Genomic DNA, 21602 nt, shown 5'->3' on the forward strand with positions numbered 1-21602 from the left:
TTAAAGCTTCTACTCCAATTTACGACGTCTAATCATCACCTTTAATCAAATTCAAATGCATGGCGGCAATTGATGAACTGGCTATACAAAATCAAATAACAACGATACTCTATTTTGAGAAACAACCGAAAATAATAATAATAATAATAATAATAAAATAAATATTTCATTATCATTTCAATAAATTAACTGAATAAGCACAACTAATGCTTGGATGGCACAGAGGATATATACTTAACCCTATCTAATTACAATTACCATTAGTAATTTTCTAGAAACCTTTGCTTCAAATAAGCGTACAGGAAAACTGTAGTATTATAACAGAAACACCCAAATATATTGTCAAACGATTTGGACCCATATGCCCTCGCTGGGAATATCTTGATGAACCACATATAACAGATAATATCCCGGCGGTGCAATATTAGGGGAACGCGGAGCCGTAACTTCAACGTTATACGTCGCTGTTCCTACATTTGTAACCTTCTCGTTCTCAAGGACCAACAATCTCTGATTCATAGAGAAAGAATGTGTAGTAAATGAAGGTGCTATCATGGTAACCGATACCGTGTTCGTATCTAGCCTGCCAGCAACCTTGAAACGTACAAGTAATTTTTGTGCATAGCCAATCTTAGCTTTGGATGCTGGAGACACGATTGTTAACCTCAAATTATTATTTTGCGAATCCAGATATGGAGGATAAAATGCCTCTAAGCTTAATTCAGTGGGGAATAGAACTCCTGTGAAGTTGTAATATATGTGAGGATTGCTTCCACCAACAAGAACCCGTCCATCTCTGAGCAAAATTGCAGTTGAATGGTACATTCTTGGTATTGTGGTGGGATTTAGGGACTCAAATCTTGACCCGATTGCCTTATCCGGGTTGTATAAGACCGGATTCAAGACTGGATTCCGCCCAAATTCCCATCCAGCAGTGCCAGCGCTGGCGCCGTTTATGATCAAAACGTTGCCGTTTGGAAGTAATATCATGTCACCCATAACTCTAGAATGGGGCATATTCTCCATAGTCCATTTTGGATTCGGGTCGGTTATCTTGATCCGACCGCAAGTATCTAATGCTTTAACAAAGTTACCTTTTTTAGCCTGAACATAAGAACCTTTTGGTGCGCCTCCACAAACCAAAACTTCAGCTTCAATATTCGTTGCTTGTAACTTCTTCAACGGAAGCAAAACCGCAGAGCCTGTGCTTGGATAGCTCCGTGGATCACCGCCAGGAATTTCTGGGTAAGTCTTGACTACCTTACCAAGCTTATAATCAAACAATATAGCTCGATTATTTGCAAAAATGAACAAATTCCCGTCAACATTAAGAAAAACAAATGGGTAAAGGTTATTCTCAATGTTACGATCATCAGTTTGGACAAGAAATGGCAAACTATACAAATCTGCAGCCCCAGTTTTAGGATAAAATTCGTAACTAAATTGCCTTCTACCTCCAATAATGACTTGATTACCTTCTGGTAATATATGATTAGTAGCGTACCACCTTCTTGCTTTAAGTCCATTTCCAACTTCTTGCCAATCACAGTTAGTACTACTGCATGGCGAGAAAACCCTGACCTGACGTTCACCGTCATTGAATCCACCGGTTTGGATCAGACGGCCATCGGGCGTGACAGCACCTGAAGAGCACCAAACGTTTGTTAGAACCCTAAGAGGCCGAAATTTATTGGTCAAAGCATCGTACTCCGCGGAGTGGGCTGTGCAGTCAGTTTTGATCACCAGTTCATTTGGATCATCCCGGCATTGCCCTTCCGGTAATGACAGATTTGAGATACCAAAGTCGGTCCGATCAAAGATTACGACACGGTCATTGTTGAGGAGCTGCATGTGCATAGCTGTTATGCCAATGCTTTTTTGCAAGAGTTGCCACCGGCCACCACCGGCAGCCTCTGTTAGTATCCGGTGACATGGTTGAGTAGCAAGGAGAAGGAACAGGAAGAGAAAGGAAAGAGAGAAATAATTATGAGACATTGGTAGAAGGATGTTTGTAAGGTTTTGTTCATGGACTATGATATGATTTGGTCGGGGTTAGTGGTGGAGTGTCTGTCTGACGGTTTGTCGGCTCCTTAAATAGTGAACGAGGGTTAATTAGATTGAAACTCCCACACGCTTTTCCATCACGAGGGACAAAACTCTGGTAATTTGGACAGTGTGAAAACCATAGTTAAGTCAGGTTAATGACGATTGACGGGCGAGAAGAAACAAGGTTATACCGATTCGACCCTTTACGTTTCTTCTTCGTCGTCTTGGTTGTCAAGAGTCGGTGCCATGAATACAACGAAAATTTTCTACAAATTACTTGCGTACCTAACCACGCTTATGGACCAAATCAATTATATTAAATACTCTTTAAAATTATTTTAATTTTATTATTTTTTTCTAGTTTATCATAAAAAATATCTTTCTTTCAATAAGAAAATTTATTCTCATTGATTTGGCTCATGAGTGAAATTATGAATCGGTACATGTAAATTTTCTTTTTTCAAATTTTCTTACGCACCAGAAGACAGTTAAAAATTATCTCCTCTTTTATTTTAAAGCAAATTGTCTAACGGTGTATAAAATTAAATTATGCGACTTAATTAATTTGAATGTATTAAACATAAAAAACAATCTTTACTTTTCTTTAGTTAATTTATAGTGTCTTTTTTTAACGTAGTTTCTAAATATTTATGAATTATTGGAGAAAATGATGTTAATATCCCCTATATCTCATAATTTTTCCATAATTTGTGTTTTACACATATTAGAAAATATAATTAATATTGTTAAATTGCCCCTCTGTCCATAAAAATAGAATTACACTTCATTTGTTTCAAATTTTAGGTTACTTTCCTTTTCAAACGAATAATTATGGCTTGTTCACTTATAGAAAATTAGATTAGTTTTATAGAATGGTGATTTTTTTGGAAAAAAAATATTAAATCACCATAAAATGTTTTAAAATTTTTAATTAAATATTCTAATTTTTAATTTATTTTATATTATACTTTAATATGTAATTAATTTTGCTAAACAATGCATTTATAATGATAAGTTTATTTTAAATCACAAAATGATACAAAATTAACGATATTATTGTAATAAATTAATAATAGACATAAAAAGTTTTAAAATAAAAAGGTCGCCAAATATATATGTTTTATAATATTTTATTTTTAATTATGAAAGTAATGAATAACTTTATAATTTTTTTAGAAATGAAATGTGTTTTTCATTTAATGTTGCCTTATTTGATACACGTTATTATAAATAATTCAATTCTCTAATACACCTTTATTTCTTAATATGAGAGAAAATAAATAGAAAGAAGTTTACTTTTACAGGAAAAAAAAGAATATAACTTTTGCTTATTTTTTCATATGTCTTATAATAATAATTATTAAACAACTTATATAATTCTGTTATAATTAAATGACTCATACTAAACTATTTTTTAAACTAATCAAAATTTATTTATTTTTTATTACAAGAACTAAACCAATTAAAATTACAGAATATGCTAATATTGTTGGTAACAATAATAATTTTGATCATGAAAATGAATATTAAATAGAAATAAAATGACAAGCTTAAAAATCAAATGTTTTTATAGCGGAACAGGACTATAGTATAAGACAAATAAAAAAGGGAAAATATAACTATAATCCTGTACAAAAATTTTAAGCGAATCACTTATATTTTTTAGGAAATTTATGCATTTCAATTATTTTAATTTTTATAAAAAAAAATAAAATATTATTATTAAAGTGAAGCGGAAATAGTAAACAAGTAGGTGGCATTGCCGAAAAATTGCCGAAAAATTAAATATGTATATTATTAAATTACTTCTGAAATGAAAATAGGTCCATTACGAAAGTTTAGATAGCAAAACTAATGCTTGGTTCAATTTGACACCAATCTACATCTAGAGGGCCGAGCTGAGCATTGGACTGTTCCTTGCGACAAGATCAATTATTGTCTGAAGCAGACTTATACGTCGCTAATCACCTAAAAATGATTCCTATGTTATCAGTCTAACTCGAGATACGAAGTTACTACAAAAGCCTAACCGCCAACCCGATCCGCCTGTCTCAATCGAACCAGTTGCACTCGGGACCACGCGCTGAACATGGGTGTGGCCCATTCTTTTATTTCTCTTTATATTTGAGAGCTTGGCAACACGTGCAAGAAATGTGCTTTTAGCAGAAACAGCCATACTCGCATCTTATCAATATTGTGTGCTCTACTTTCTCTCACTTTGTCAATATCTCTTTCTCCCGACGGTAAGTCTATCACTTTGAGTTTTTCAATGGTCTGAAATATCCTTATAACGAAAGAATTATATTTCATCATCTCCTCCCGTTTTCGTTGGTGAAGCCTGGAGGACGTTTCTTGCATTATTTTATTTACTTGTTAGGTTAAATATCTAATAGTTATTTACGTGACAGGTCAAGGGGGATTATTCCATTATTCCTCGAACAATGACAGCAGGTTTGAGACTTCTTTGTTCTTTTCTGTGGAATTACTTGTAATATTTTACTCTTTCTTTGAAATTATTATTTTATAATATTGGAATTTGGATTCCTTTGCATGTGTATTATATCAAACTTTATATCTAATAATTAATATTAGCAATTCTATTCCAATAACAAATTGGGTCTCTCTTTCGCATAAGTTTAATTATTATATAAAAAAAATAGAGAAAATTAAAGAAAAAGGAAGGGGAAAATAAGAAAAAGCAGCCAGTACAATAATATGTACATATAGAAGAAGGAATGCAATGATCGTACCAATTTTTGCTAGGGTCGTATTGGAAAATTTTCCCATTTTTCTTCAATTTGCATAATGGGAATCAACAACTTCACGTACAGTAATTAAGTTTACTTGCCTTAAATTTGCGTGGTGGTGGATCGTTACTTGCTCACCAATGATATCTTATCTGCGGGCTAGCTTGACAAAAATAAAAGGATTTGTCTAGCTCAATCAACATCAAGGATTTATTAAGAAGAATGCATTTTTCAATTTGAAAACAATCCAAACACAAATATGGACTTTTTTTTTTCTGAAAGAACCCAAAATGGACTTAGAATGAATGATCTCTTCATTTTTCCAGCCCAACCATATGAGTATTCTTTAACCATATCCTAAAAATTGAATAGGAAAACCTACTCTAAAGAACTTCAAGATAGATCTACAAAATTCTATTTATGGATGGATAATTGTGCATGGATTGACGTGTTAAATTTCTTAATTTTGATATTGACGGGTCATTCTTTTTACATAGTCAATAATTAATTTAATCATTTACACAGTTGAGAAAAATAAAAAAATAAAATCAAAATTTTATATTTCTCTATAAATCCGATGTGGTCTGGTTGGATTTTTTACTAATGAGTTTTCATCAATTTGGTGAATAAATAAGATAAATACTTCTATTGTGTAGGTCATCGTGTTATTTCAAGACCTCATATTGAATTTTTTTTTTTTTTATTTAGTGGATTACGAGATTTAAGTCTATCCCTCTCCTATAAATAGGTAGAGATTTTCAAGTTTATATGCATGTTGAGAATTGTAAATGTCACGATCCAATTTCATGAGCCCGACTGACATGAGAACTTGGGTAGAAGTTCACCGATAATCGAACCTGAGAGTAAGAAAAAACAGAGTTTTATATAGCAAGCTGGGACATGCATGCTATGTCTCGTAATTCCCCGACTGCTATTTATGAGAAAATAAATATCCAAGTCAAAAAGTTAGAAATCCTGAAATTTCACAGCCATGCACATGGAACCAAAACTTGTATTCGAAGGAATCTATATGATATGTAACTTGGCTGGGAAAAATATTCCTTGTGTAATATTGGCAGTGGAAATTTATCAAAGGCTGATGCGAGCTCTTTCGGTGGCCAGCCAACTAATGAACTTGCTTCTTCTTAATGACAAACTGTAAAGAAACACACACACACTCGTCTCTTAAAACTTTGTTGATGCCTTTTAACCAGTTAAGGTATTCCATGCATTCCTTTTAATTTATGCTCCACATAAAAGAAGGGAGATACATGGGCTTTAAGCTTTATTTTATTTCCACTTTTCTATTTATTTCTCTTTTTTAGTACTTTTATTCAATATTTTCTCCCTGTAAATTAAAAACCATATTCGTTTTTGAAAATCAATTTATGCTCGTTTGAAATAATAATTAGAAGCCAAACTATATATGTTGAAAAGCCTCCAAGCTTCTCCAAATTATCTATATATATATATAGATGCAGCACGTGCTAATGTAATAAACTTTTCAAAAAGAAACTAACAAATTGAAGATAATATATAATTTTTAATTTAAGCTCATATTTGTTTCTGTGACAATTTCTTTTGTCCTCTCACTCAAATTCTCAGATTGTTCTTATCACATCACTCTCATTATGCATGAAATTTCAATGTCGTGACTTAAATGGGTTAGTTGATTTAACGGATACTTTTTCTAAACTTAATCACATTTCAATGGAGTGACTTAATTGCTTAATTGGATTGTTATCTATTAAACTATAAATTTCTTTGTTTCTTAACGACTTAATTAATCAACTGAAAGAGTTGTCGTTTGGTGGTATCCGAGCCCGTCTAAAGCTTATATATATAACGACAATTGACAAAACGCATTGAGAATATGACTTTACATACAATGACTTAAATCAGCATTTCCTTCTATGATTAGTGCTTATAGTAACAGGCTGTAAGTTGGCCCCTTCTTAAACAATGACTAGGTTGTCAATCGTGAGTCGTGACATTTCCATCCAAAGAATAATCAACTTTTGTCTTGGACTATGTTTTTTTAAAACTATTTTTTAATATTAAATTTAATAGTTAATAAAAACAATATATACTAGGTTGAATGTATGGATTTTATTTTCTCGTATTACCCCACATTGATTTTGGATAAGATGTTTATTTAAAATATAAACTCAAACAATCTCCTCCCTATGAGTTAGTTTTTAGAAAGCGAGTTAAGTCTTAACTCAATTTTCAAGCCAACTTATATCATAATCCAATTTTTTCAAATTAATAATCGACTAAGATTCGAAAAATATTTTTAATTTTTTTCCACTTTTCCTTACAATAAAAGTTATGTTTTCTATTTTAAAAAAAATGATATTCTTAATAAAAAATTATAGTATCTATAAATATTGAAAAAATAAAAATATTTAAATAAGTTATTTTGTGTTTTTTTGTTGTTAAATAAATATTTAAATAAAAATAAATATTGTTTTCTTGGCACCAGTAAACGCATTTTTCATTTTCTGTTTTTTAGTTTTCATTTTTTTAAGAAAACTGCTTTCTTTAAAAAAAAAAAAAAAACATTATTTTGTGTAACAAAACACATTCCCTTAATAAGTTCCCACTCTCTCATGTTAACCTAATGAATTTTAATTGATAAAGGAAAAATCCTAAGGATTTGGTATTAGTTGAATTAATGTAATATTGTTAAAATGTCATATTATTCAGTCACAATCCCTTTCAAAAACCAGAAATAATTACTTGCAGTTTTGAATAACCATGATTCAAAACTATAACCAATGATCATTAAAACAAATGAAAATCAAAGTCCTTTTTCATTTTTATTTTTCTTTTTGAGAATTTAGATATTCAAAGATAACCAAATTAATAAAACTTTGAACTTTCGTTTATACATTAAAGCAATTTAATTTTGAAACGCAACAAAGGTGGCTTGGCTTCCTAATATTGAAGTCTAACAGTAAGTATTAGGTAAATTAGAAATGGGTGACTTTAAACAGTATATAAAAAATTAGATAGAGAGATTCCTTAATTTGGATTTGGTTCAACTTTCTTCACATCCAACCAAGCCAAACAGGACAAAAACGATTTTCTGAATCCCAACTGGAAAATAAAAGAGAATTTTGAGGTGCATATTACAGAGCACATGCAAATGTTTTCGTTTAACAAAACCAGGAAGAAGCAGTTTTGGCTGCTATTGGAACAACCAGACAAAACTGTAATTATGTCATAATAAACCCACTTTTTTTTTTTTTCTTTTTATCAAATAACTTCTTTGGGGTTTTGATTAATTATCAGGTCTATGATTACAAATAGATAATTAACTTGAATTTAGTGAGAATAATGCCTTCTCAAATATAAATTTTAAAATTATCAATAAAATCAAATTCAAAAAAAAAAAAAATTAAAATTTAGTCATTTATTTTTACTAGTATTTTTAAAACTCTCGCATGCTTATATTTTAAATAAAATTTTAAATAATTACGAAGTGATCGATATGAGTATGAAGCAATTGCTTTAAAACGTGCTTGCTGTATTTTTTGCATGGAAGGAATAAATAAACTTTGTCTCTGTATATAAATAATACTCTATCAATTCCATTTTAATAACAATATTTTTCACAGAGATTAAAAAAATGATTGGCTAAAAATATATCATATACAAATATAAACATACAAAACCCCAAATTTGCACATTTGATTTAAATTATATGATCATCTTGTCTCTCCAACTCAATTATTTAATAAATATATATATGTCCTTTTGATGTAGCTATTAGCTAAACCTTGATTTGGTTGACCAAGGCATAACATAATTGCTGTGGCTTTAAAGCAATAGCTGCGTAAGCTTCTTCTATGACTGCTGTTATTTAGCGTCCAAGATTAGGCCACTGAGATCAGAATTTAGAGAATCAGTCACCTTAATGGCTCACTCAATCACTATCACAACGCCATTATTGGGCTCCATTTAATTGTTTTTTCTTCGTTATCCATAAGTTCTTTCTTCTGCTGCATTGATTTCTTCCACATCGCTTAAAATAATGTATTCTTAAATTTCCAATAAAATTTTATTTACACCTGCTATATGGGTTCATATATCAGATATAACTAAATCTCACATATGATGTAAGATTAGCATTTTAATGAATGAGATATTCATACAAAAAAAATATTTTAATGGATGAGATATTCTTAAAAGCTACATTTATTTTAAAAAAAATCTATGAAACCTATGACGTAAGTTCCACAAGTATTAAATGTCTAAACATATTTTTACAAATTTCATAAACTTTAAAATCTTTAATCCAAATATCGCCTAAATTATTCATACCTAATAACCCACGGCCTAAAAAACTACCATGGACCCCCGACTCCATACTTCCGTCCGATTATAAATTGGGCCGAATTTGCATCCGCCTAAAGATGTTAGGCCAGTTGGCCTTTTAAGATTTTTTTTAAAAAAATAAATACTTCAGGCTCCAGACCTTTTTTTTTTTTTTTGAAATTTTCAATAAAGAAAATCCTTTGTGTCGATGTTTCAATCCAAAATGCAATCGTGGGCTTTTAAGTAGACTTATCCTTGGAGAGGCTAATGGAACTTTAAATAGGCTCGGTCCAAAATTCTTCAATGAATTCCGTTCTCAATTCCGTGTTTTCCATTACTTTTGGGCTAATGGCGGCGAGCTGTTGGCATGGGTTTGTGATGCTATTTAGGTCCAGTAAATAGTTCTGTTAACCGAAAACCAAACCAAACTAAACTAATTCAATTTACCATTTTCTAATAATTTAGTTTGAATTAGTTTTGAGTTTTGTTATATTCTCATTATTTTAATTTGGTTTGATTTTATTAATAATAAAAAGAATATAATAATATGTTTTGGTTTTATTTTTTGGTTATTTTTAGAATTTCGATTTTTTTTTTTTTTGTAAAATTTAGTTGAATTCAATAATATATTTCAGATTCGGATGGGATTCAAATTAGGGCAACCAAATTATTGAAAAAACTGTTGTATTCAAATTGGATTCTCTCGATTTTAGGACATTTTGCCTTCTCAATTTGTATCTTCATCCTACTAGTACTAGCAAAGGATTGGGCCCAAAACTTTGATCAACGGTTAATACCATTCAGAACTCAACCCAACCCCTCAGGCGGTCCATCTAAAGCCCAAAAATAAAAGTAAAAATTGAATTTTCAAATAATTGTTTATTGGGAATAATTTTTAAATTATAGTAGTAAATTGTGTATAACCTGCTTTTTGCCTTTTCTTTTCCCCATTAAGTTTTAAAAAAAATGTAAAATTACCGGAAATAAATATTCTCTGCAGTAATGGATACGCATCTGCTAGCATTCTTGCGTGACCGCACCAATTTCCAAAAGTCTGGTTTCCTCAAACATAAATCGCGCCTGTATAAATTTGTCCAATATAGTACTTGTCTTTCTATTTTACATTTTCTCGTTTTCTCATAAACTTTTTCACTACTATATCGCGACAATATAAAGGCCCAGGCCTTCCGATTCCAGAAGCAAAGAAGCTAACGTGCGCTTCTCACTCTCCCTCGATAAATCCATTAACGCCATCCCCTACCTAGTAAAGCTTCATTACACAGGTCTGCTTTCCAACTTTTATCCTTTTCTCTATCTCCAATCTTATAGTATTCTGTTCGAAACCTTGACTTCTATTTTTTTTTCCCTTTATTTTCATAGTTGCCTTGTTAAGTTCCGTTGGTATGGTAGGGGAGAGTTATTGATGATGCTTGCATTAGAGTTTAGTCATTGAGAGGGAATTTATTTGGCATGTTGTATTGTTTTTCATTTGTTTGTGTATATTTGGGTCTGGATAGGTGCAAGGGATGATCGTTATAGCTACAATTTTGCTGGATATGGCTTTAAATTGTTGATAGAAGAGGCATTATTTGAAACATGAGCTTTAATTTCTTGATGATAGAGAGATGGAAAGTGATGATTTGTCGAGCTGTAAAACTTCTCAGGCTAAGTTAGGGTTGCAGAAGGATTTGTTTCAGTGTTCGTTGAAACCTAGGGCAAAGAAAATGGAAGGAGAACAGAAGTCTGGGGCTAAGGATAGATCCAAGCCGATTGAGATTAGTATTCATTCTGATGATGATGAGCCAATTGGGTCTCTATTCAAGTTGAAGAGACCTAGAAACCCTAAAAAAGTTAAGGTGGTTTTGGACAAGAGTCAAGTTAGGGAAGAGAAATTGGTGGCTGAGGATGAAGATTCTGGGGGCATGGATGATACACTGGCTAGTTTTAGGAAGAGGCTAAAGGGCCCTAAGAAAGATATTGGATCTGTGACTGCGAGGCCTTTGGAGGATAATGCAGATAAAGGTTGCAGTGAAGGTGGTGATGTACTAGATTTGACTATGAATAAAGGAGTAGTAGAACACAAATGTAAAGAAAGGGCTAAGAAAACAAAAGTTGATGCCAAGAGAGAGAAAACCAGGGGTGATTCTGTAGTTCATGATTCTTTGGAGACTCTGGGATCTCAGGTAGAAGATCAAAATGAAGAAGGTTTTTGTGGTGAGGGTTCAAGTCGCTCTTGGGATGCGAAGTTGGAAGACAAGTTATCTTGTATGTTTCAGAAGGCACAATCTGGTTCAACAAGGAAGTCTCGCATAAGTACACATTCAAAACAGAATAATAGCCTTCAGAGCTTGGGGGATGGTTTAAGCCCCAACTCTGAAGGTATTTTAGAGTGTTCCAAGTCTGCAGCTGTAAGGATACATAGAACTGTTTCTGCCTCCAATGTGGTCTGTAGAGATCTGAAATCTGAAGGTGGTAGCATTGTAGTCACTGGTATGAGTCCATCGGATTCTGTGTCTGAACAAAGTAAGACAGTGAAAAATAAAAGACTTGATAATGGTTTTTGTGAAACTCCTTGCATGGAGGGGAACTCTGATGAAAACATGAAATCCAGTTGTAAGGGACATGCTAGATCTTCAGAAATCATTTCCCCACCTTCAGTATTTCCCTGCAGTGGTATTTCAGATGAAAGAATGCCAGACGCCGGCTCGAGATCTTTGGTAGGCCCTTGTAGCTCACTTAGAGTTTGTGATGAGAATTGTTCCGTTTCTGGTCAAGAGGATAGCTTGGAAACCCAGTCTTTGAAGAATGGTTTAAAGCTTTGTTCTATGGTCCATGATGCTGGAAAAGTGCCTACTTCTGTCACTGTGAAGTTTGAAGACATTGATGGGTTCAGCAAATGCAATTCCAACAAAGGTTTAAGGGTTGCATGGGACCAACAATATGAGAAGGTTTCAGCCATAGGCATTTCAGATCCCAAAAATAAAATTTCATCACTACCTACGGATGAGGCATTGTTGAACAAGTCATGCAAAAGTTCATCAAACAGGATTGGCGAACAAGCTTATGAAAGAATTTTGGATGATTCCTCAAAAAATTTTTCTTCTAATGCATTGCCACACCATTTGAAGATGGATAAAGCTGACAACGGTCTTGGTTTCGATCAATGCCCAAAGTCTTCCCTGCATGCTCAACCTCACTTGGCTGACTCTGCCATTGTTTCACTGAAGATTGAAGAAACTTGTGATTGTGATGGTGATGGTCCAATTAGTTATCCTGCTTCAGTTTCTCTGAAAAAGGAAACCGCTACATCTGATGGTAGTTTCCAGATGAACTGCCAAGGGAACTCCTTAGAAACATTTTCTCACCCAAATGGGTCCTCCAACTCCATTCAAAAGTGCAACTCTGTTTCTTGTGAAAATATACCTTCTGTTGTTGCAATGAAAGGTGCTAGTGCTCGAAGTCACGATCGTCTTTCCATCAATGAAGAGATTGATGGGGCCTCTCCTCCCTCTACAACTCCAGAAGAAAATGAAAGTTACCCAGAAGATGCAGTATCCATTCCTGATTCAGAGCTCAAAGATGGTAAATCATCATCTGCGCAACGTGGTGTGCGGAAGCCTAAAAAACGCAGGCTTGGGGACATGGCTTATGAAGGGGATCCTGATTGGGAGATCTTGATAAATGATCATCATTACCTGGAAGGTGACCAGGTTGTTGACAGTGATAGATCTTTTAGAACAAGAGAGAAATCTGATTCCTCTTCAATTAGTGTTACGGAAGCTGAAAATGGTGGCGCAGCTGCAGTGTCAGTTGGACTGAAAGCTCATGCTGCTGGTCCAGTTGAGAAGATAAAATTTAAGGAGGTCTTAAAACGCAAAGGTGGGCTTCAAGAATATTTGGAATGCAGGTTAGTTATTGCTTAGGCAGCTACTGTGCATTTGCACACACTTTTATTCTTTCATTTGCCTTAACATATTTTTCATATTCTGCAGTTTAAACTTTGAAGAGTGCTTTCTTCATTATTCAGCTAGTTGATATAATGCATTTATTTGCTTTTATTGCATCTTAGCGCATTTGTCAGCAAGTGATGCCTAATGCTTTATTTCTCTTTGAATTTGTTCTTGTGTAATGTTTTTTGAGGTTGGTGGTTCACGTTCATAGGCTATGTAAACTTAACTCAGAACTTCCATCTATATCTGGTCAAAGCATCTTTGAAAATGTGACAATATTCAAGTAACCCGTATGCATCTGGAAGCTGAAAAAACACTAGAATAGGGTTTAATTCCGTCTTTTGCCTTTACTAATTTTTTCCTTGATATATTAGTATGGATCATCTCCTTTTACTTTATATGTTCTCTCTGAATGTTGTTGTTAGAAAATTGGATTCTGTTATGGCAGTTTGTATAGATAAATTAGCTACTGTCATTTTCTTATTTCCAAGAAATATATCTTAGCTTTAAATTTTTTAAAGCAACTTTTCTGTTTCGCAACAGATTTTGGCTACAAAAATTAAAGTGTGAGTTTCTGCGGCATACATTATACCTTATTAATCGGTAGAACTTTTGTGTGTGTGTGTGTGTGTGTGTATTGCCTCTTTAGGGTCTTCATTTTCAAACCAGAATTAGTCACTACTATCTTATTCAACATTACTTATACTCTTGTAAGGATTTGCTGTTAAGGTGGTGACCCACAGTGGATACTTTCAGTTATTCTGATGCCATTTTGTGACCATCATCTTCTCTGCTGCTGTTCATTGGCTGATTATGGATAGTCCCATTCATTTCGTTTTTGGATCAGTATTTCATCTGTTTTTAATTATTCATAAGATTTCTTTGGATCTGTATTTTCTCAAATTGCTTTTATGCATTTGTTTTGTCTTCTTTAAGAACATGATCCATTTATTGCTCATAACCTTTTATGCTCTTTGAATGGCAAATTTTTACATATTTGCCTGTGGACAGTATTATCTGTTATTACATTTTCTCGTACGGGCTTTGCAAAATTACTTGGCTTTAATATTTTGATCAGGCCAGGTATTGTATGAGTGATATAACAGCTACATCTTAACTGTCTTTTCTATACTCGGTGTTCTCAATTAGTTCTTCCTGTTCAATGCAATTTATTTGCTTGGTTCAATGCAGAAATCAGATCTTGGGTCTTTGGAGCAAAGATGTTAGCCGAATATTGCCTCTAGCTGATTGTGGTGTCACAGGTACTCCAACTGAGGATGAACCATCGCGTGCCTCTCTAATTCGGGAAATCTATGCATTTCTTGATCAGAGTGTAAGTCTAAAACGTTTCCAGAATACTACTTTTGATGTTTGTTCCTTGTATCAGATACCTCCATCTTTTCTCTTGTTTCCCTGGTTCTCTCTCATTATCTCTTTTTAAGTGCAACATGGTTCGGGTTGCTATTTGAGATATTTTATTCTGTCGGAGTGCTGGATGATCTTTAGTGTTTTAGTTTTTCTCGTGTTCAGTATGTAAATGCTTATAAAATCTTGGCAGGGCTATATAAATGTTGGAATTGCCTCCAAGAAGGAGAAATCAGAACCTAGCATGAAACATAATTATAAACTTCTTGAGGAAAAAACTTTTGAGGTAGATCCAGGAGTGTCAGCTGCTGATTTGGAGGATGGAGTTTCCTTTATCCTAGGTCAAGTTAAAAGTTCTGAAACTTGCTTGGAGGCAAATAATACGGTGGCAGCTGATGATGAAAATGCACTGTCAAAAGATACAAAAAGCAGGGAGCTTGATATTCTGATGAAACTTGAAGTATCCAATGTAGCTAGTGAGATACAGCAAACTGGTAGCATCAGTGCAAAATTACCCAATGGACTTGTCAATTTGGATGGTGTGAGTGCCGATCCACTTTGTGCAACATTGGATAGCAGGGCAGGTGTTATGAATTCAGAGTTACGGAATGACTTGCAGAGTGTTCAATCTTCCTCCTGTGACGATACTGGGGGGAGTCATATTTTTGAATGTGATTCTGACAACAGAAAGAAAATCCTTGTGGTTGGAGCTGGTCCTGCTGGCTTAACTGCTGCACGCCACTTGCAACGTCAGGGTTTTTCTGTCAGTGTGCTTGAGGCTAGGAGTAGGATAGGAGGCCGTGTTTATACAGATCATTCATCTCTTTCAGTTCCTGTAGATCTTGGGGCTAGCATTATCACTGGTGTCGAGGCTGATGTGGCCACTGAAAGAAGGCCAGACCCCTCCTCATTGATTTGTGCTCAGTTAGGCCTGGAGTTGACTGTCCTGAATAGTGATTGCCCTCTTTATGATATTGTGACCAGAGAAAAAGTTCCGACTGATCTGGATGAAGCGTTGGAAGCAGAGTACAACAGCCTTCTTGATGACATGGTGTTGGTTGTGGCACAGAAGGGGGAACATGCAATGAGAATGTCTCTGGAGGATGGTTTAGAATATGCCCTTAAGACACGGCGCATGACACGATCAAGAACAGATATTGATGAATCTGAAATGCAAGATGCAGTGGATAATTTATATGTTTCAGAAACTTGTAGCATTGACGGTGGAGTTCCTGAGAAAATTGGTTCAAACGAGGAGATTTTGAGTCCACTGGAGAGGAGGGTCATGGATTGGCATTTTGCGCATTTGGAGTATGGTTGTGCTGCGCCCTTGAAAGAAGTATCTCTTCCCTACTGGAATCAAGATGATGTTTATGGAGGATTTGGAGGAGCGCATTGTATGATTAAAGGGGGTTATAGTAATGTTGTTGAGTCTCTCAGCGAAGGGCTTTCCATTCACCTGAATCATGTTGTCACTGATATTTCATATAGTACAAAGGAATCTGGTTTAAGTGAAAATCAGTGTAAAAAAGTTAAAATTACCACTTCAAGTGGTACTGCGTTTTTGGGAGATGCTGTGTTAATCACATTGCCACTCGGGTGTTTGAAAGCAGAAACCATAAATTTTAATCCTCCATTACCCCAATGGAAACGTTCTTCCATCCAGCGGCTTGGATTTGGAGTTCTTAATAAAGTAGCCTTGGAATTTCCAGAAGTATTTTGGGATGATTCTGTGGATTACTTTGGAGCTACTGCTGAGGAAACTGATCGGAGGGGCCATTGCTTTATGTTTTGGAATGTCAGAAAAACTGTTGGGGCTCCTGTTCTTATAGCCTTAGTGGTTGGTAAGGCAGCTATAGATGGTCAAAATATGAGCTCATCAGATCATGTAAGTCATGCATTAATGGTTCTTCGTAAGCTTTTTGGGGAGGCTGTTGTACCTGATCCAGTTGCATCAGCAGTGACTGATTGGGGTAGGGATCCCTTCAGCTTTGGCGCTTACTCCTATGTTGCAATTGGATCATCTGGGGAAGACTATGATTTATTGGGCAGACCTGTTGAGAATTGTTTATTTTTTGCTGGTGAAGCTACATGCAAGGAGCATCCTGATACAGTTGGTGGTGCAATGATGAGTGGGCTCCGAGAGGCAGTGCGCATAATTGACATATTGAATAGTGGAAATGACTACACAGCTGAAGTAGAGGCAATGGAAGCTGCACAGAGACACTCAGAGTGTGAAAGGGATGAAGTTAGGGACATAAGAAAGAGACTAGAGGCAGTTGAGCTTTCCAATGTCCTGTACAAGAATTCATTGGATGGTGCCCAGATTTTAACCAAGGAAGCTTTACTAAAAGAAATGTTCTTTAGTGCAAAAACTACAGCAGGACGATTGCATCTGGCCAAAAAATTGTTGAATCTTCCAGTTGAAACCTTGAAGTCTTTTGCTGGGACCAGAAAAGGGCTTGCCACACTTAATTCATGGATTCTGGTACGTTGCATTTTGATTTATTATCCTTTTACTGAATCAAACACATTAAGATTTGCAAATTATTTGTTAACCTTCCTGTTGCTGATGCTATTTAGTATCAAACATACATTCGAAATATCAATTTGAATATCGTTTGACAGGATTCAATGGGGAAGGATGGAACTCAGCTCTTGCGTCATTGTGTTCGTCTTCTTGTACTTGTTTCAACCGATCTACTTGCAGTGCGTTTGTCAGGTATTGTTTCTTTCTAATTCTTTTTTTTTTTTTTTTTTTTTTGTTGTTTCTTATCAGTATATATACCTGCACACAAGCCTGCATTTAGGCATTATATATTTTAGTTCTCTGCATCTTTTCTATTTGGACTGGTCACATAACTTGTGTGAGGAATGATATGTGCTAGTGGTGGTTAAACACTGGATTGGGGCATGTTCGAGTAATTTGAATATATTTGTTCCTTAGAGCACTTAAATGAGAGTTTGACTAGACTTTCCCTAAAGTTGTGTACTTCATTAATATATTTAGTGAGGAGGTGTGACTGGCACTTCCTTGATTGGAGATGTTGGGGTGGATGGAAGTGGTGTTCCCTGATAGAAGCAAGAGGTGAAAACATAACTATTATGACGTAGTCAATGTTATAAATTTACTGGTTTTTAATTTGTTGGTGCAGGCATAGGGAAAACAGTAAAAGAAAAAGTTTGTGTGCATACCAGCCGTGATATACGTGCCATAGCAAGTCAGCTGGTTAGTGTGTGGCTTGAAGTCTTTCGGAGAAAAAAAGCTTCAAATGGTGGGCTAAAGCTATTGAGGCAAGCAACTGCAGTGGATTCCTCAAAGAGAAAATCTGTTAACAATCCAGCAGCAGGAAAGCCGCCCCTACGAACTTATCATGGTGGTTTGGAGACTAAAGGGAGTTTGGAGGTTGCACCATCCAGTGGAATCCCTTCTCCTTCTAATGCAAGCATAAAGAAAGTTAATGGAAAGCTGGTCAAGCTCGAAACCTCCAAGGACTCAAAATTGGAACCTTTTACTTCTTTAGGGAGACAGCAAATTATAGAGGAGGAGAGCAAGTATACCATGTCTGAAGAAGAACTGGCTGCATTAGCTGCAGCTGAGGAAGCCCATGCTGCTGCTCGTGCAGCTATTGAGGTATGTTTCTCTTTGAAGTTTCACCTGTAACTACAAAGCGTAGCAGATGATTCTTTAAGGTCATTTATAGTCTAATCTTGGTAGCTGCACAGTTGGTATGCTGTTAATCAAATCTTTTGTTAGTCTTTTGTTTAAATGTGAATATTTTCATGCAAAAAGTGGGTAATGATGTTTCCTCGATTTTTTTATGTGATATTTTTGCTCTTTTGATATTGTTAGTAGATGTTTTGGAGATTGTTTAAGTGACAGCAGTATCCAATTAAGATGTTCTTTTTCCATTGAAAATGTCATGTGTCATTGGACTAACTCTAACCTTTTGTTTATCTTCTTCTTTGTTGCTGTATTCTTTTCCTTTTCTTGCCATTATATGTACATCAAGCAGTAAATAGTGGTTATGAACTGTAGGCATATGCATCAGCAGAAGCCAAGAGCAATACAGTGATGCAGCTTCCAAAGATACCGTCATTTCACAAATTTGCAAGGCGAGAACAATATGCACAACTGGATGAATGTGATCTTAGAAGAAAGTGGTCTGGAGGTATCCTGGGAAGACAAGATTGTATTTCTGAAATAGACTCGAGGAATTGTAGAGTCAGGGATTGGTCTGTTGATTTCTCTGCGACTTGTAACCTCAATAATTCGAGGATATCAGTTGATAACTTATCTCAGCGGAGCCATTCAAATTTGATTGCATGTGATATGAACTTTAGAGAGCAGTCTGGAGAAACTGCAGCTGTGGACAGCAGTCTTTTTACAAGAGCATGGGTTGATACTGCTGGTAGTGAGGGGATAAAGGACTATCATGCCATTGAGAGGTGGCAATCTCAAGCAGCTGCAGCTGATTCTGATTTTTTCCATCCAGCTATGCATATAAAGGATGAAGAGGATTCAAACACAAGTTCGAAACCACCTACCTGGAGGAATGATGGGCGAGCAAATGAAAGCTCAATCTCACAGGTTACATTAAACAAAGAACCACAAAGAGGTCATCCTCGAGGTGCTGACCGTATTAAACAGGCTGTTGTGGATTTTGTTGCATCACTGCTAATGCCTGTTTATAAGGCAAGGAAAATTGATAGGGAAGGATACAAATCAATAATGAAGAAAACTGCGACTAAGGTCTTGTTATTTTCCTTCTCCTTCCGTTTTATGGTTTTACATTACATATTTGCAGACTTTTAAATCAGTAGAATTGATTATCCTGGATTTTAAAACTGCTTTTCCCTCTACTAACACAATTTTACATCTATTTTAATTCTCCTTCAGGTCATGGAACAAGCTACTGATGCAGAAAAAACAATGGCTGTTCCTCAGTTTCTTGACTTCAAACGGAAGAATAAGGTGTGTACTTTAGCAGGTTCATTCTTTCAGAAGTTTTTACCATACTGTCCACTGCGTTGGTTCGGTTTCATAGTAATATAAATTTCCTATTATTTTCTACTTATTATCATTTGTATGAGTGATATAATGGGCATTTAATAATTTGGGTCTGTTATGAACAGTAATACTTTCTTTTTTTTCCAAACAATTAGCATGAAGAACATTTCCTTCTGATTCTATTCTTCCTTGAATTGATGTGTGCAGATCCGCGCCTTTGTGGACAAATTGATTGAGAGACATATGGCAATGAAGCCAGCTGTGAAACGTTGATTATCGTCAAGATTGATTGGCTTGTGTTTCTGGGTACACCTCTTCTGCAATTGCAGAAGTGTGTTGCTTTTAATTCATGCACGAGTGCACAGCATGAGATGGTGGTGGCAGTATTCCTGGATTGGATTTCCTGTGTACATAATTCAAACTGCCAATATGCTGTCAATGATCCAGAAAATGCCGAGGAAGATGGTCGTTGTAGTTTGCTCAATCATAGTGGGGCCTTACTGATGATGCTTGCTGTGTGGCCTACTGAAGATTGTTCTATATTTGGCATACTTGAAAATGTTATCAGAGTCATTTTTCGTGTCAGGAAGTGAAAAGAGCTCAAGAAAAGTTCTATAGCTCCACTTATCCGGATCACGATCATTAGCACAATTTGAATGTATCAGCAATCAGTCCGTCATCCTTCGGCACAGTATTTCAAAGGGTGGAGAGTTAATACCCATTTTTTGTTTTTATATAGTTCAGGGACCCCTAATAGATGAGACACTACCTGTTTCTGACTTTTACTTTTTTAACGTGTACAGCCTAGGATTGTTTCATGGTGACAAGATATAGAACATTTTTCTCTTGCCCCAAAAGTACCATCCTGATTTATTCAAGTGAACATCAGTTGCTAACTTCATTTTCTGTTCTGAGAATTTCAATCCAAGGAGCCTGTTTTGAGTTTATGGCAACCTTTATGTGAGGATTTGGTGCCCATTTCTTCTCTCTCTCTCTCTCTCTCTCTCTCTCTCTCTCTCTCCCCCCTCTGTGTGCTTTGTCTGTATATGCATGCTTTTCACACAAGAATAGGAGCTTAAATTGTATTGTATCTTTACCTGATGTCATTGTTAATGCAGGGAATCCATTTTTTTAAATGCTCCACATTATATTTGGCAAGGTCTTTGTTTGATGAATAATTGGTCTACATCAATTGACCTAGTATTTGACAAATTTAAGTTTGTTTTAGTTGATATGAAGTAAATGACTAGAATTGCAACATTTTACCTGTTTAAGACTAGAAGATAATAGAATGTATCTCTCACCTTTGGGCCATTATCTTTGTGCTTACACATCTCTCTACTTGTGCCAGGTTGGGGAAAATATTACAGGTGATTTTTCAATGAGGTATGTTCTATTGCCAAGCTCTTATGTCAAGTGATTCTCGTTTTGCAGATCTCTTTTTTTTATTTATTTACCAAGGAGGCAACAAGATATTTCAGTTTATTTGATTCTGATGTACCTTTGTAAATTAATTTTTTGTTTTGTATGTTGGACATCAGGGGACTGTAGATGAGCTTAATCTTTATCAGTAACATTCTTCAGTGCTGAATCCATGTTCCTGGTTGGTGAGGGGAACATGGGACAATTAAATTAGTTCATGGTAATTGATTGTTGGCTGGGAATCCTGCTCGCCTTTTGTCCTCCGATAGCATTTGAGTGAATCTAAACTTTAGATGGAGAAGAACATTCACTTCGGGCACGGCATCTCAAAGTGCATCATATTCTTCGTATTGAATTTCATTTCAGTCAGTTTTTTCTTCATACATCACAACCTTCAGAAGTTTCTCCTCATCTAATGGTAACATTTTATCACAGCTCGACCAAAGCATGGATTTTGGTTTAGAGTCAAAATCATAATTAATTCAACTCCGTTGCTTTCTTTGTTTTTCCTGTCTTTGCAACCAAATGGCCCCAAATTATGGGTGACTGTTCTTGGTACTTCGTGTTTTTGTAGGTTATACGTTTCAATTGAAATTCTTGAGTTCAGATAGTGGCATGTCGCTGATTTTATTGCCATTTTTGTTTTCAGAGCCTCTTTATGCTATTGTCGTTTATTGCAATTGCAGGTTGCCACCTGGTGGCCACTAACTTTGAATTTATTACTATTCTAACTGACCT

The 21602-nt window shown here is 35.1% G+C and overlaps 2 protein-coding genes across 6 annotated transcripts; one reads left to right on the forward strand and one right to left on the reverse strand.

Annotated features, from left to right (window-relative positions):
* Window positions 1-141: 141 nt before the first annotated feature.
* Window positions 142-2209, reverse strand: LOC105633889 (glyoxal oxidase-related protein). Its single transcript, XM_012216592.4, has one exon. It carries the CDS (start codon window positions 1993-1995, stop codon window positions 343-345), a length of 1653 nt encoding a protein of 550 aa, XP_012071982.1. The 5' UTR covers window positions 1996-2209; the 3' UTR covers window positions 142-342.
* A 7943-nt stretch (window positions 2210-10152) lies between these two features.
* On the forward strand, window positions 10153-21500 carry LDL3 (LSD1-like 3). Of its 5 annotated transcripts, none has more exons than XR_016322463.1 (11): window positions 10153-10399; window positions 10634-13023; window positions 14258-14399; window positions 14625-16919; window positions 17060-17153; window positions 17587-18065; window positions 18471-19184; window positions 19332-19406; window positions 19650-20152; window positions 20794-20828; window positions 20984-21500. XR_016322463.1 is itself a non-coding variant. In XM_012216591.4 (9 exons), the coding sequence occupies exons 2-9, from the start codon at window positions 10742-10744 to the stop codon at window positions 19713-19715; spliced, it is 6147 nt and encodes a 2048-aa protein (XP_012071981.1). In that variant the 5' UTR covers window positions 10153-10399; window positions 10634-10741; the 3' UTR covers window positions 19716-20395. The 5 variants fall into 5 exon arrangements, 1 of the variants encoding a protein (XP_012071981.1); XR_016322462.1 differs by having other exon boundaries at window positions 19650-20145; XR_016322460.1 differs by lacking the exons at window positions 20794-20828; window positions 20984-21500 and adding an exon at window positions 20246-20395.
* Window positions 21501-21602: the final 102 nt, after the last annotated feature.

The sequence above is a fragment of the Jatropha curcas genome, chromosome 9 (genome assembly GCF_041381405.1).
Source record: "Jatropha curcas cultivar XTBG-Jc1 chromosome 9, XTBG_Jcur_1.0, whole genome shotgun sequence".
Taxonomy (NCBI): domain Eukaryota; kingdom Viridiplantae; phylum Streptophyta; class Magnoliopsida; order Malpighiales; family Euphorbiaceae; genus Jatropha; species Jatropha curcas.